Source organism: Physella acuta, unplaced genomic scaffold (assembly GCF_028476545.2).
Source record: "Physella acuta isolate Inbredline_101_S28 unplaced genomic scaffold, ASM2847654v3 ptg000105l, whole genome shotgun sequence".
Lineage (NCBI taxonomy): Eukaryota > Metazoa > Mollusca > Gastropoda > Physidae > Physella > Physella acuta.
In genome coordinates, this window is record NW_026731625.1 from 222,872 (window position 1) to 236,186 (window position 13,315).

The window sequence follows — 13,315 nt, forward strand, 5'->3', positions numbered from 1 at the left end:
AAACAGTCTATTAAGACCAAGCCGTCCATATTGTCCGGCAATAGATTCTGACCATTTGAACGTGAGAGAACCTAAGTCATGTGTGTGCTACGCTTTCTTAAGTTGATTTAGTCTTCTAGTATAATATTACTTGTCGCCAAGTAATTCTTGAAGCTATAGCAGTGTTGTGTGGCCTGTGGCTATTTTTAGGCAGTGTTGAAATCTGTGATAGTGTTTTTTCTTACATTTTGTAAGTTGGGTTTTAAGATTTTATACATTAAATATTTTATCTAGTTTAACCTTGTGTTCTGCCACAACTGTGTTCGCTTATTAAAGGTTGTATGCAGATTGGATGAGTGTTAATTACAATAGTATCACTAGTTTCCCTAGACATCGAATACGAGCCCTAGTGTGTCGTTGTGTTAGTGTTCATCCATTTAGGCCGTAAAGCATTTGCATATAACCCCGAAAAAAGAATCCGGGGACGTTCACCTTCTATCTGGCTGATAGATAGGTAAACGTTACAAAGTGGGGGCTCGCCGAGATTTAATCTGTCGTTCCAGTTGTTGGTTATATCAGTAAGCACTAAGTTTAGTTTGATTTAGTTGTTTTTTTATCCAGTGCGCCGTGTTCTTACAGCGCGCGCAAGGCTAGAGGTATCTAGGTCAATAGCCAGACGTGTCACGTCCTAGATTGAAGAGGTCAAGTACACGGCCCAACGCTCGGTGTTAAGTTAGAAAACCTAGGCTTGTTGTGTTTTGAAAGTTAGTGTTATGGAGTCTTTTTTGGCTAATCCCACTTTTGAGGAGGTCGAGAAGTTGAGTAGAAAAGTTTTGATTAGTGTTGTTAAGGAATTGAAATTGGATTATTCGGTTACGCAGAAATCAGAGGTGTTGAGAGATAAAATTGTTGTTCATTTTATTAATGAAGGAGTATTTGACGAAAGTTTGTTGGCTGGTGTGTTACTCCGCGAGGAGAAACCTCTAGAGAAGATAGAATTAGAAGCTAGAATTGCTTTAGAGAAACAGGAGTTAGAGGCTAAAATTGCTTTAGATAAGAGGAGGTTGGAATTAGAGTTTGGTCAAGTTAGTGATGTCACTTCTCTGGTAGATCCAAAAAAGTTGTCGGTGGGGCAAGTGATTGCCAAATTCGGGAAATTAGTTCCTAAATTTGATGAAACAGATTTGGTCGTTTTCTTTAACTCATTTGAGAGTTTAGCGAAGACATGTGAATGGCCCGAAACTTCCATTACTGCTTTATTGAGCTCGGTCCTTACTGGGAAAGCTGCAAAAACATACCAGGCACTCTCTCACGACGTTCAAAATAACTATAGTTTGGTCAAGACTGCCATTTTGAAGGCCTACGCACTGACGCCCGAGGCCTATCGGACAAAATTCCGAACACTCCGCAAGTTACCCACTCAATCATATGTGGAATTTCTCTTTGAAAAGGAGAAAAAATTCTCAAGGTGGCTACACTCTGAGGAAGTTTCTGAGTTTGAGAAGCTCAGGTCACTTATCCTAAGGGAAGAATTCCTAACGTCCCTGCCTGAAGAGATACGACTACACATACTGGATAACAAGATAACTGACATCCAGAAGGCTGCTGAGTCGGCTGACACATATATGTTGGTGCATAAGAAACCACCAGTGTCAGGAAACCGCCTCAACCCCGTGCTTCCCCTTTTTGGCAGCAATCCTCCTGTTGGCCAACACGTGAAGGCATTACAGTCCAGAGAGAAACCAAGATCAACTCTCAATCGTCGAGCGGTATGCCAGTTCTGCAAAAGACCTGGTCATCATGTCAAGGACTGTTACAAACGTCGTCAATATAACAGAGAGGTGGTGCGTACTTCTGCGCACTATGCTCTATCCCCTCAAGCAGCCAGTTCAACTATGAACTCTAGAATTCTAAAGGACTCTAACCCTAAGTGTCCGCAAGAAGGTAGTCAAGTCTCCACACGTTATGTGCAGTCACATTTTGACTGTTCTCGCCACCATCCAGTTTCTTCCGAGTCTACCGATCTCGAGGGATCGAGAAAAGTTGACTTTTCATCTTTTATTGCCGAAGCCATCATTAGCAAACCAGGTGATCCGTTGTCTCAGCGGAATATCACCGTCCTAAGAGACACAGGAGCGTCACAATCACTCCTTTTGAAAAGTTCAATGGACATTACACCTGAAACGAACACCGGAAGGATTTCCATTATCCAGGGAGTGGGGACAAAATCTACTGTCGTCCCTCTACACAAGTTTGCCCTGAAACATCATCTCGTCGAAGGTGAAGTCATTTTAGGTGTGATAGATAGTATTCCTGTCCCAGGAGTACACCTACTTCTAGGGAATGACCTTGCGGGAAGCAAAGTATACCCCTGTACGGTTTCAGACCCTTTGTCAACAGTTCCAGATAATGATAATGAACTGTATCCTGCATGTGCGGTGACAAGAAGCCAGACCAAACAATTGGCTGACACAACGTCTGAACCACACCTACCATCATCGTCAAGAAATTCGACTCCCAAACTGGAGTCTATGCTTCCAGAAAACACAAGCCTGGGCTTACCCCTGAGAATATCTCAGGAAGACATCATTAAAGCTCAACAAGTCGACGCGGAACTCAAAGCAACGGTCGAAAAATCTCTCTCATCTGACGATGGAGAATATTTCTCCGAGAACGGCCTCTTCTTTCGTCGCTCTATACCAGTGAATGCCTCACCAGCCGAACCATGGTTGGGTAAAAACCAGCTGTGGGTCCCTCCACCTTATCGGCATGAAATACTTAAACTGGCACATGACCATCCAATGTCAGCGCACCCAGGAGTCTCTAAAACGACGGCGAAGATCAAAGAACTGTTCTTTTGGCCCAAAATGAGAAATGATGTGTCGCGTTACTGTAAAAGTTGCACGAACTGTCAGTTGGCCGGAAAGCCAAACCAGACAATTCCTAAGGCCCCTTTGAGTCCGATTCCTGTATTAGAAGAACCTTTTTCTAAAATCGTCATGGACTGTGTAGGTCCCTTGCCTAAAACCAAGGCGGGCAACGAGTACCTACTTACCTTTATGTGTTCAAGTACCCGTTTTCCCGAGGCGATTCCCTTACGGAACATTAAGGCAAAGACTGTAGTCAGAGCCATGACCCGGTTCTTCACTACCTTTGGGTTACCTAGAATCGTGCAAACAGATCAAGGCAGCAACTTCACCAGTCACCATTTTCAGGAAGCACTAGCCAAGCTAGGCGTTACCCACATCACCAGCTCAGCCTACCACCCTCAGTCTCAAGGCGTACTTGAGAGGTTCCACCAAACCCTCAAAACCATGCTAAGAACGTTCGCTAACAGTAACACCCAATGGGATGAGTCAGTTCCTTGGATTATTTTCGCCGCGAGGGACTGTGTCCAGGACTCTTTAGGCTACTCGCCTTTTCAACTTGTGTTTGGACATTCTGTCCGTGGTCCCCTGAAGCTGATACACGAACAGTGGACAGGTACCAGCGTTCATCCTGTGGAAAACTTTGACGATTTTCACGTTCGACTGAAAGCCGTGTGCGAAATGGCTCACAAGAACTTAAGAAAGGCCCAAGTGAGAATGAAAGGACTGTACGATAAGAGTTCTCGTAAACGAACATTCAATCCAGGCGACAAAGTTCTTGTGTTAGTGCCTAATCTGAACAATGCGTTATCCTTGAGATATTGTGGACCCTTTACTGTGCATTCAAAATTAAGTGATTTGAACTATGTTGTCAATACGCCCGACAGAAGAAAGAAACAGACAGTGTATCATGTTAACTCACTGAAAAAGTATTATGATAATTGTAACAATGTTCATTCCACAGCTAAAATTACTTTACCTGTATGTTCAAATGTTTCTGATGATGTGATACATGATAAATTGAAACCCCCAAAATTGGTAAATTCTTCCTTTTTAGATAATTTGAATGTCCACCTTATGCATTTGTCCACAGAGGAAAGCCATAGATTGTCTCAATTATTCGAGACATTTCCCTCTATTTTTGGGGATGTCCCCAAAGAAGCGAAGGTTCCACCTCATGATGTAGACGTAGGTGACGCAAAACCCATCAAACAACACCCCTATAGAGTTAATCCGGGAAAAGCTGCTTTGATAAAAGATGAAATTGATTATATGCTCAAGAATGATATCATTGAGCCCAGTTTCAGCAGCTGGAGTTCCCCATGTCTCCTAGTCCCGAAAGACGGTGGATCTTTCAGGTTTGTGACCGACTTTAGGAAGGTAAATGCGCTCACCAAAGCTGATTCCTATCCATTACCTCGGATAGAAGACGTTATTGATAAAGTTGGTCAGGCTAAGATAATTTCCAAAATTGATTTACTTTCAGGATACTGGCAAATCCCCTTATCTGACCGTGCAAAAGAAATATCTGCTTTTGTAACCCCTAATGGTTTTTATAGATACAAACGTATGCCCTTTGGTATGCGAAATGCTGGTCAAACTTTCCAGAGGGTCATTAACTCTGTCATTGCTGACATAGACCAATGTGAAGCCTACATAGATGATATAGTTGTATTTTCTAATACTTTTGAAGAACATATTGTTCAGTTGACTAACCTTTTTAGAAAATTGTCTGAAGTGAATTTTACTGTAAACTTACATAAAAGTAATTTCTGTAAAGCTTCAATTACCTATTTGGGTTATCAAGTGGGAACGAACCAAGTTCGGCCCATTGAAGCTAAAGTAGATGCTATTGTAAGGTTACCACCTCCCAAAAATTGTAAAGAGATCAAAAAGTTCCTTGGGATGGCTGGTTACTATAGGCGGTTCTGTCAAAACTTTTCAGCTGTTGCTGAACCTCTTACTGCATTATTGAAAAAGGGTGTTGAGTTTGAATGGTCAAATAAATGTCAAGAAGCTTTTTTAACCATTAAGTCATTTTTATCTAATGCTCCTGTTATGGCTGCACCAGATTTCAGCAAACCCTTTAAACTTGCCATTGATGCTAGCAACTTAGCCATTGGTTCAGTCCTATTTCAAGAAGACAACATGGGAATTGACCATCCCATTGCCTTTTTTTCCAGGAAGTTAAATGAGAACCAAAAGAATTACTCTACTATTGAAAAAGAAGCTTTAGCTTTGGTTTTGTCATTACAACATTTTGAAGTCTATGTCTCTTCTTCAACCAATCCAGTCAGAGTGTTTTCTGACCATGATCCCCTGAAGTTAGGACAGACAAATCAAAGAATATTGAGATGGTGCTTATATTTCCAAAATTTTAATCTGGAAATTTCACACATTAAGGGTAGTGATAATGTTGTGGCTGATTGTCAAGGATGTAAAATCTTATTGCACACATTGATCATGTGACATGTTTGGTGGTTCATTAAGACCATACACAAGTGTTGTGTTTGGGTGACACTCACATGAAAATGAGTGGTATGATTTTTGATTTTTTCAAAATTCCAATCATGTTGAATATTTTGTTTATTTTCAGGTGAACCTTAATTAAAGGTGGTTTTTGATTATATGTAATCTTTTATAATAGTATGTCTCATATGACTCAGTTGATATTGTAGCTAGTCATTGAAATAAAGGTCTTACCCTGGCGGGTTTACCACTTTTAATATCCACATGGAAATATTGTAATACCCTTTTCTGAGGGATTTTGATGTATAATTACCTTTTTGAAGGGTTACTCCCCTTTCACCAATTGTAAAAGTTGGAATTACTTCCCTTTTATGTTCAGGGATATTTTCATCTGGTATTATGATTTTGATTGCCTACATTTGTAAAACATTTTTTTTATTTTCATTGCCAGATTGGTTCCTTATGTATGTTTTTGTGGAACCTATCTGTCACTTCCAAAAAGGGAGGGGATGTGACCTACTTAGGTCGAGTCAGGTTCCATTTTTATTTTGACATTGTATAATTCCTTATAGGGAGTGATGGTGCAACAACCGGGGTTTTTCCACTGACTTATTAAGGTGTCTAGGACCTAGAAATTTTCCATTAAGATCTGATTGAATGATTCTGATCAGATGACTATCCCAACCAATGGCTACATGAGTTGAGGATAATCTCCCCTGTTGCAGAAGTCTTTAACTGCACCGCACACTCGCCACACGTGGCAGTTTACCTTGATCAGGCCGTCTACCTTGATCAAACAGTCTATTAAGACCAAGCCGTCCATATTGTCCGGCAATAGATTCTGACCATTTGAACGTGAGAGAACCTAAGTCATGTGTGTGCTACGCTTTCTTAAGTTGATTTAGTCTTCTAGTATAATATTACTTGTCGCCAAGTAATTCTTGAAGCTATAGCAGTGTTGTGTGGCCTGTGGCTATTTTTAGGCAGTGTTGAAATCTGTGATAGTGTTTTTTCTTACATTTTGTAAGTTGGGTTTTAAGATTTTATACATTAAATATTTTATCTAGTTTAACCTTGTGTTCTGCCACAACTGTGTTCGCTTATTAAAGGTTGTATGCAGATTGGATGAGTGTTAATTACAATAGTATCACTAGTTTCCCTAGACATCGAATACGAGCCCTAGTGTGTCGTTGTGTTAGTGTTCATCCATTTAGGCCGTAAAGCATTTGCATATAACCCCGAAAAAAGAATCCGGGGACGTTCACCTTCTATCTGGCTGATAGATAGGTAAACGTTACATCAGGGATTCATAAATTTGGTGCTAAATATTTAGGTCAGGGATATACAAATTTGGTGCTAAATAATTAGGTCAGGGATTCACACAATTGTAACTAATTAATTAGGTCATGGATTGACAAATTGGTAACTAAATAATCAACTCAGAGATTCACAAGTTTGTAGCTAAACTAAATTAAGTGCTGAAACATTGAAAACGTTGTGCGCACTTCGTGATGTGAGGGCAGTGGCGGATCCAGTGTCGCCATTCGGGGAGCGTTGAGACCATTTGCAGTTTTATACAATCAGACAAAATAAATTAAAAAAAAAAACGATCTATAAATTTCTTGCATCTTTGCCTCGATAGTGGTTGTACAAATGAAACAATTTTATATAGTTACTTAATCAGATCGAAGAGTAAAAAAAAAACCAATGACATTTACAGGTTAATTAATTAATTAAGGTTATACATATAAAAATACACCCAAACACATACACTTCACACAAAATGAAGTTGAGGGGATGGTTTTAGAAGCGTCATTACATGCAAGACATTTTCTTTCAGAAGTTGGAACTGAAATCCACACTCGAGGGGACGAAGAAAAGATTTGCTCGCTTTGGTACGGCTGTGGGTAGAGTGGGTGACATCAATCTCGATGGCTATCAGGGTAAGTACATCTGGCTAATGTAGCTGATGTGGCTAACTTTTGTACATCTGGCTAATGTAGCTGATGTGGCTAACGTTTGTACATCTGGCTAATGTAGCTGATGTGGCTAACGTTTGTACATCTGGCTAATGTAGCTGATGTGGCTAACGTTTGTACATCTGGCTAATGTCTGTATATATGGTTAAAGTGAGGCTTATATTTGTACATGTGGATACTATATGTAGATTTGGTTAATATATGTAGGTGTGGCTATTATATGTAGATGTGGCTAATATTTGTAGATGTGGCTAATATATGTAGATGTGGCTAATATAGATGTGGCTAACATTTGTAGATGTGGTTAATATATGTAGATGTGGCTAATATTTGTAGGTGTGGCTAATATTTGTAGATGTGTCTAACATTTGTAGATGTGGCTAATATTTGTAGATGTGGCTAATATTTGTAGATGTGGCTAACATTTGTAGATGTGGTTAATATATGTAGATGTGGCTAATATTTGTAGGTGTGGCTAATATTTGTAGGTGTGGCTAATATTTGCAGATGTGGCTAACATTTGTAGATGTGGCTAACATTTGTAGATGTGGCTAATATTTGTAGATGTTGCTAATATTTGTAGATGTGGCTAATATATGTAGATGTGTCTAACATTTGTAGATGTGGCTGTGGGTGCACCTGGAGAAGACGATGATGCTGGAGCTGTTTACATTTATCTGGGAACAAAGTCAGGTTTTTCCAACCCGGCCCAGCAGAGAATCACGCCATCACAGGTAAACACAGAGGTAGAGTCAGCCATCACAGGTAAACACAGAGGTAGAGTCACAGGTAAACACAGAGGTAGAGTCAGCCATCACAGGTAAACACAGAGGTAGAGTCAGTCATCACAGGTAAACACAGAGGTAGAGTCAGCCATCGCAGGTAAACACAGAGGTAGCGTCAGCAATCACAGGTAAACACAGAGGTAGAGTCAGTCATCACAGGTAAACACAGAGGTAGAGTCAGCCATCACAGGTAAACACAGAGGTAGAGTCAGTCATCACAGGTAAACACAGAGGTAGAGTCACAGGTAAACACAGAGGTAGAGTCAGCCATCACAGGTAAACACAGAGGTAGAGTCAGCCATCACAGGTAAACACAGAGGTAGAGTCAGCCATCACAGGTAAACACAGAGGTAGAGTCAGCCATCACAGGTAAACACAGAGGTAGAGTCACAGGTAAACACAGAGGTAGAGTCAGCCATCACAGGTAAACACAGAGGTAGAATCAGCCATCACAGGTAAACACAGAGGTAGAGTCAGCCATCACAGGTAAACACAGAGGTAGAGTCAACCATCACAGGTAAACATAGAGGTAGAGTCACAGGTAAACACAGACGTAGAGTCACAGGTAAACACAGATGTAGAGTCAGCCATCACAGGTAAACACAGAGGTAGAGTCAGCCATCACAGGTAAACATAGAGGTAGAGTCACAGGTAAACACAGAGGTAGAGTCACAGGTAAACACAGAGGTAGAGTCACCGGTAAACACAGAGGTAGAGTCAGCCATCACAGGTAAACACAGAGGTAGTCATTTTCATCACAGGTAAACACAGAGGTAGAGTCAGCCATCACAGGTAAACACAGAGGTAGAGTCACAGGTAAACACAGATGTAGAGTCAGCCATCACAGGTAAACAAAGAGGTAGAGTCAGCCATCACAGGTAAACACAGAGGTAGAGTCAGCCATCACAGGTAAACACAGAGGTAGAGTCACAGGTAAACACAGAGGTAGAGTCACAGGTAAACACAGAGGTAGAGTCACAGGTAAACACAGAGGTAGAATCAGCCATCACAGGTAAACACAGAGGTAGAGTCAGCAATCACAGGTAAACACAGAGGTAGAGTCACAGGTAAACACAGAGGTGGAGTCAGCCATCACAGGTAAACACAGAGGTAGAGTCAGCCATCACAGGTAAACACAGAGGTAGAGTCAGCCATTACAGGTAAACACAGAGGTAGAGTCAGCCATCACAGGTAAACACAGAGGTAGAGTCACAGGTAAACACAGAGGTAGAGTCAGCCATCACAGGTAAACACAGAGGTAGAGTCAGCCATCACAGGTAAACACAACAGATGGGGATTTTAACTTTAGGGTTCAAGAAATCGCATTGTTAAATAATTCAGTTGTCTCGCTTGACTCTTGTAAGTTGTGTATTTGATCAGTTATCCCCCTCTACTCTTTTAAGTTGTGTATTTGATCAGTTGTCCCCCTTGACTCTTGTAAGTTGTGTATTTGATCAGTTGTCCCCCTTGACTCTTGTAAGTTGTGTATTTGATCAGTTGTCTCCATTGACTCTTGTAAGTTGTGTATTTGATCAGTTGTCTCGCTTGACTCTTGTAAGTTGTGTATTTGATCAGTTGTCTCGCTTGACTCTTGTAAGTTGTGTATTTGATCAGTTGTGTCCCTTGACTCTTGTAAGTTGTGTATTTGATCAGTTGTCTCTCTTGACTCTTGTAAGTTGTGTGTTTGATCAGTTGTCTCGCTTGACTCTTGTAAGTTGTATATTTGATCAGTTGTCCCCCTAGACTCTTGTAAGTTGTGTATTTGATCAGTTGTCTCGCTTGACTCTTGTAAGTTGTGTATTTGATCAGTTGTGTCGCTTGACTCTTGTTAGTTGTGTATTTGATCAGTTGTGTCCCTTGACTCTTGTAAGTTGTGTATTTGATCAGTTGTGTCCCTTGACTCTTGTAAGTTGTGTATTTGATCAGTTGTCTCTCTTGACTCTTGTAAGTTGTGTGTTTGATCAGTTGTCTCGCTTGACTCTTGTAAGTTGTATATTTGATCAGTTGTCCCCCTTGACTCTTGTAAGTTGTGTATTTGATCAGTTGTCTCGCTTGACTCTTGTAAGTTGTGTATTTGATCAGTTGTCTCGCTTGACTCTTGTAAGTTGTGTATTTGATCAGTTGTGTCCCTTGACTCTTGTAAGTTGTGTATTTGATCAGTTGTCTCTCTTGACTCTTGTAACTTGTGTGTTTGATCAGTTGTCTCGCTTGACTCTTGTAAGTTGTATATTTGATCAGTTGTCCCCCTTGACTCTTGTAAGTTGTGTATTTGATCAGTTGTCTCCCTCTACTCTTGTAAGTTGTGTATTTGATCAGTTGTCCCCCTTGACTCTTGTAAGTTGTGTATTTGATCAGTTGTCTCGCTTGACTCTTGTAAGTTGTGTATTTGATCAGTTGTCCCCCTTGACTCTTGTAAGTTGTGTATTTGATCAGTTGTCTCCCTCTACTCTTGTAAGTTGTGTATTTGATCAGTTGTCTCCCTCTACTCTTGTTAGTTGTGTATTTGATCAGTTGTCTCCATTGATCCTTGTAAGTTGTGTATTTGATCTGTTGTCTCCCTCTACTCTTGTAAGTTGTGTATTTGATCAGTTGTCTCGCTCTACTCTTGTAAGTTGTGTATTTGATCAGTTGTCCCCCTTGACTCTTGTAAGTTGTGTATTTGATCAGTTGTCTCGCTCTACTCTTGTATGTTGTGTATTTAATCAGTTGTCTCCATTGACTCTTGTAAGTTGTGTATTTGATCAGTTGTCCCCCTTGACTCTTGTAAGTTGTGTATTTGATCAGTTGTCCCCCTTGACTCTTGTAAGTTGTGTATTTGATCAGTTGTCTCGCTTGACTCTTGTAAGTTGTGTATTTGATCAGTTGTCTCGCTTGACTCTTGTAAGTTGTGTATTTGATCAGTTGTCTCGCTTGACTCTTGTAAGTTGTGTATTTGATCAGTTGTGTCCCTTGACTCTTGTAAGTTGTGTATTTGATCAGTTGTCTCTCTTGACTCTTGTAAGTTGTGTGTTTGATCAGTTGTCTCGCTTGACTCTTGTAAGTTGTATATTTGATCAGTTGTCCCCCTTGACTCTTGTAAGTTGTGTATTTGATCAGTTGTCTCGCTTGACTCTTGTAAGTTGTGTATTTGATCAGTTGTCTCGCTTGACTCTTGTAAGTTGTGTATTTGATCAGTTGTGTCCCTTGACTCTTGTAAGTTGTGTATTTGATCAGTTGTGTCCCTTGACTCTTGTAAGTTGTGTATTTGATCAGTTGTCTCTCTTGACTCTTGTAAGTTGTGTGTTTGATCAGTTGTCTCGCTTGACTCTTGTAAGTTGTATATTTGATCAGTTGTCCCCCTTGACTCTTGTAAGTTGTGTATTTGATCAGTTGTCTCGCTTGACTCTTGTAAGTTGTGTATTTGATCAGTTGTCTCGCTTGACTCTTGTAAGTTGTGTGTTTGATCAGTTGTCTCGCTTGACTCTTGTAAGTTGTATATTTGATCAGTTGTCCCCCTTGACTCTTGTAAGTTGTGTATTTGATCAGTTGTCTCGCTTGACTCTTGTAAGTTGTGTATTTGATCAGTTGTCCCCCTTGACTCTTTTAAGTTGTGTATTTGATCAGTTGTCTCCCTCTACTCTTGTAAGTTGTGTATTTGATCAGTTGTCTCTCTTGACTCTTGTAAGTTGTGTGTTTGATCAGTTGTCTCGCTTGACTCTTGTAAGTTGTATATTTGATCAGTTGTCCCCCTTGACTCTTGTAAGTTGTGTATTTGATCAGTTATCTCCCTCTACTCTTGTAAGTTGTGTATTTGATCAGTTGTCCCCCTTGACTCTTGTAAGTTGTGTATTTGATCAGTTGTCTCGCTTGACTCTTGTAAGTTGTGTATTTGATCAGTTGTCCCCCTTGACTCTTGTAAGTTGTGTATTTGATCAGTTGTCTCCCTCTACTCTTGTAAGTTGTGTATTTGATCAGTTGTCTCCCTCTACTCTTGTTAGTTGTGTATTTGATCAGTTGTCTCCATTGATCCTTGTAAGTTGTGTATTTGATCTGTTGTCTCCCTCTACTCTTGTAAGTTGTGTATTTGATCAGTTGTCTCGCTCTACTCTTGTAAGTTGTGTATTTGATCAGTTGTCCCCCTTGACTCTTGTAAGTTGTGTATTTGATCAGTTGTCTCGCTCTACTCTTGTATGTTGTGTATTTGATCAGTTGTCCCCCTTGACTCTTGTAAGTTGTGTATTTGATCAGTTGTCTCCCTCTACTCTTGTAAGTTGTGTATTTGATCAGTTGTCTCCCTCTACTCTTGTTAGTTGTGTATTTGATCAGTTGTCTCCATTGATCCTTGTAAGTTGTGTATTTGATCTGTTGTCTCCCTCTACTCTTGTAAGTTGTGTATTTGATCAGTTGTCTCGCTCTACTCTTGTAAGTTGTGTATTTGATCAGTTGTCCCCCTTGACTCTTGTAAGTTGTGTATTTGATCAGTTGTCTCGCTCTACTCTTGTATGTTGTGTATTTAATCAGTTGTCTCCATTGACTCTTGTAAGTTGTGTATTTGATCAGTTGTCCCCCTTGACTCTTGTAAGTTGTGTATTTGATCAGTTGTCCCCCTTGACTCTTGTAAGTTGTGTATTTGATCAGTTGTCTCGCTTGACTCTTGTAAGTTGTGTATTTGATCAGTTGTCTCGCTTGACTCTTGTAAGTTGTGTATTTGATCAGTTCTGTCCCTTGACTCTTGTAAGTTGTGTATTTGATCAGTTGTCTCGCTTGACTCTTGTAAGTTGTGTATTTGATCAGTTGTCTCGCTTGACTCTTGTAAGTTGTGTATTTGATCAGTTGTGTCCCTTGACTCTTGTAAGTTGTGTATTTGATCAGTTGTCTCTCTTGACTCTTGTAAGTTGTGTGTTTGATCAGTTGTCTCGCTTGACTCTTGTAAGTTGTATATTTGATCAGTTGTCCCCCTTGACTCTTGTAAGTTGTGTATTTGATCAGTTGTCTCGCTTGACTCTTGTAAGTTGTGTATTTGATCAGTTGTCTCGCTTGACTCTTGTAAGCTGTGTATTTGATCAGTTGTGTCCCTTGACTCTTGTAAGTTGTGTATTTGATCAGTTGTGTCCCTTGACTCTTGTAAGTTGTGTATTTGATCAGTTGTCTCTCTTGACTCTTGTAAGTTGTGTGTTTGATCAGTTGTCTTGCTTGACTCTTGTAAGTTGTATATTTGATCAGTTGTCCCCCTTGACTCTTGTAAGTTGTGTATTTG

The 13,315-nt window shown here is 40.3% G+C and overlaps 1 protein-coding gene across 2 annotated transcripts in view; it reads left to right on the forward strand.

Moving 5' to 3' along the window:
• The window catches only part of LOC131932718 (integrin alpha-10), a 75,131-nt gene that overhangs the window by 14,847 nt on the left and 46,969 nt on the right, over positions 1-13,315 (forward strand). For both annotated transcript variants that reach the window (XM_059289634.1, XM_059289635.1), the window contains exons 11-12: positions 7,156-7,258; positions 7,916-8,028. In XM_059289634.1, coding sequence (XP_059145617.1) covers positions 7,156-7,258; positions 7,916-8,028 — 216 coding nt within the window. The remainder of the gene's footprint in view (positions 1-7,155; positions 7,259-7,915; positions 8,029-13,315) is intronic.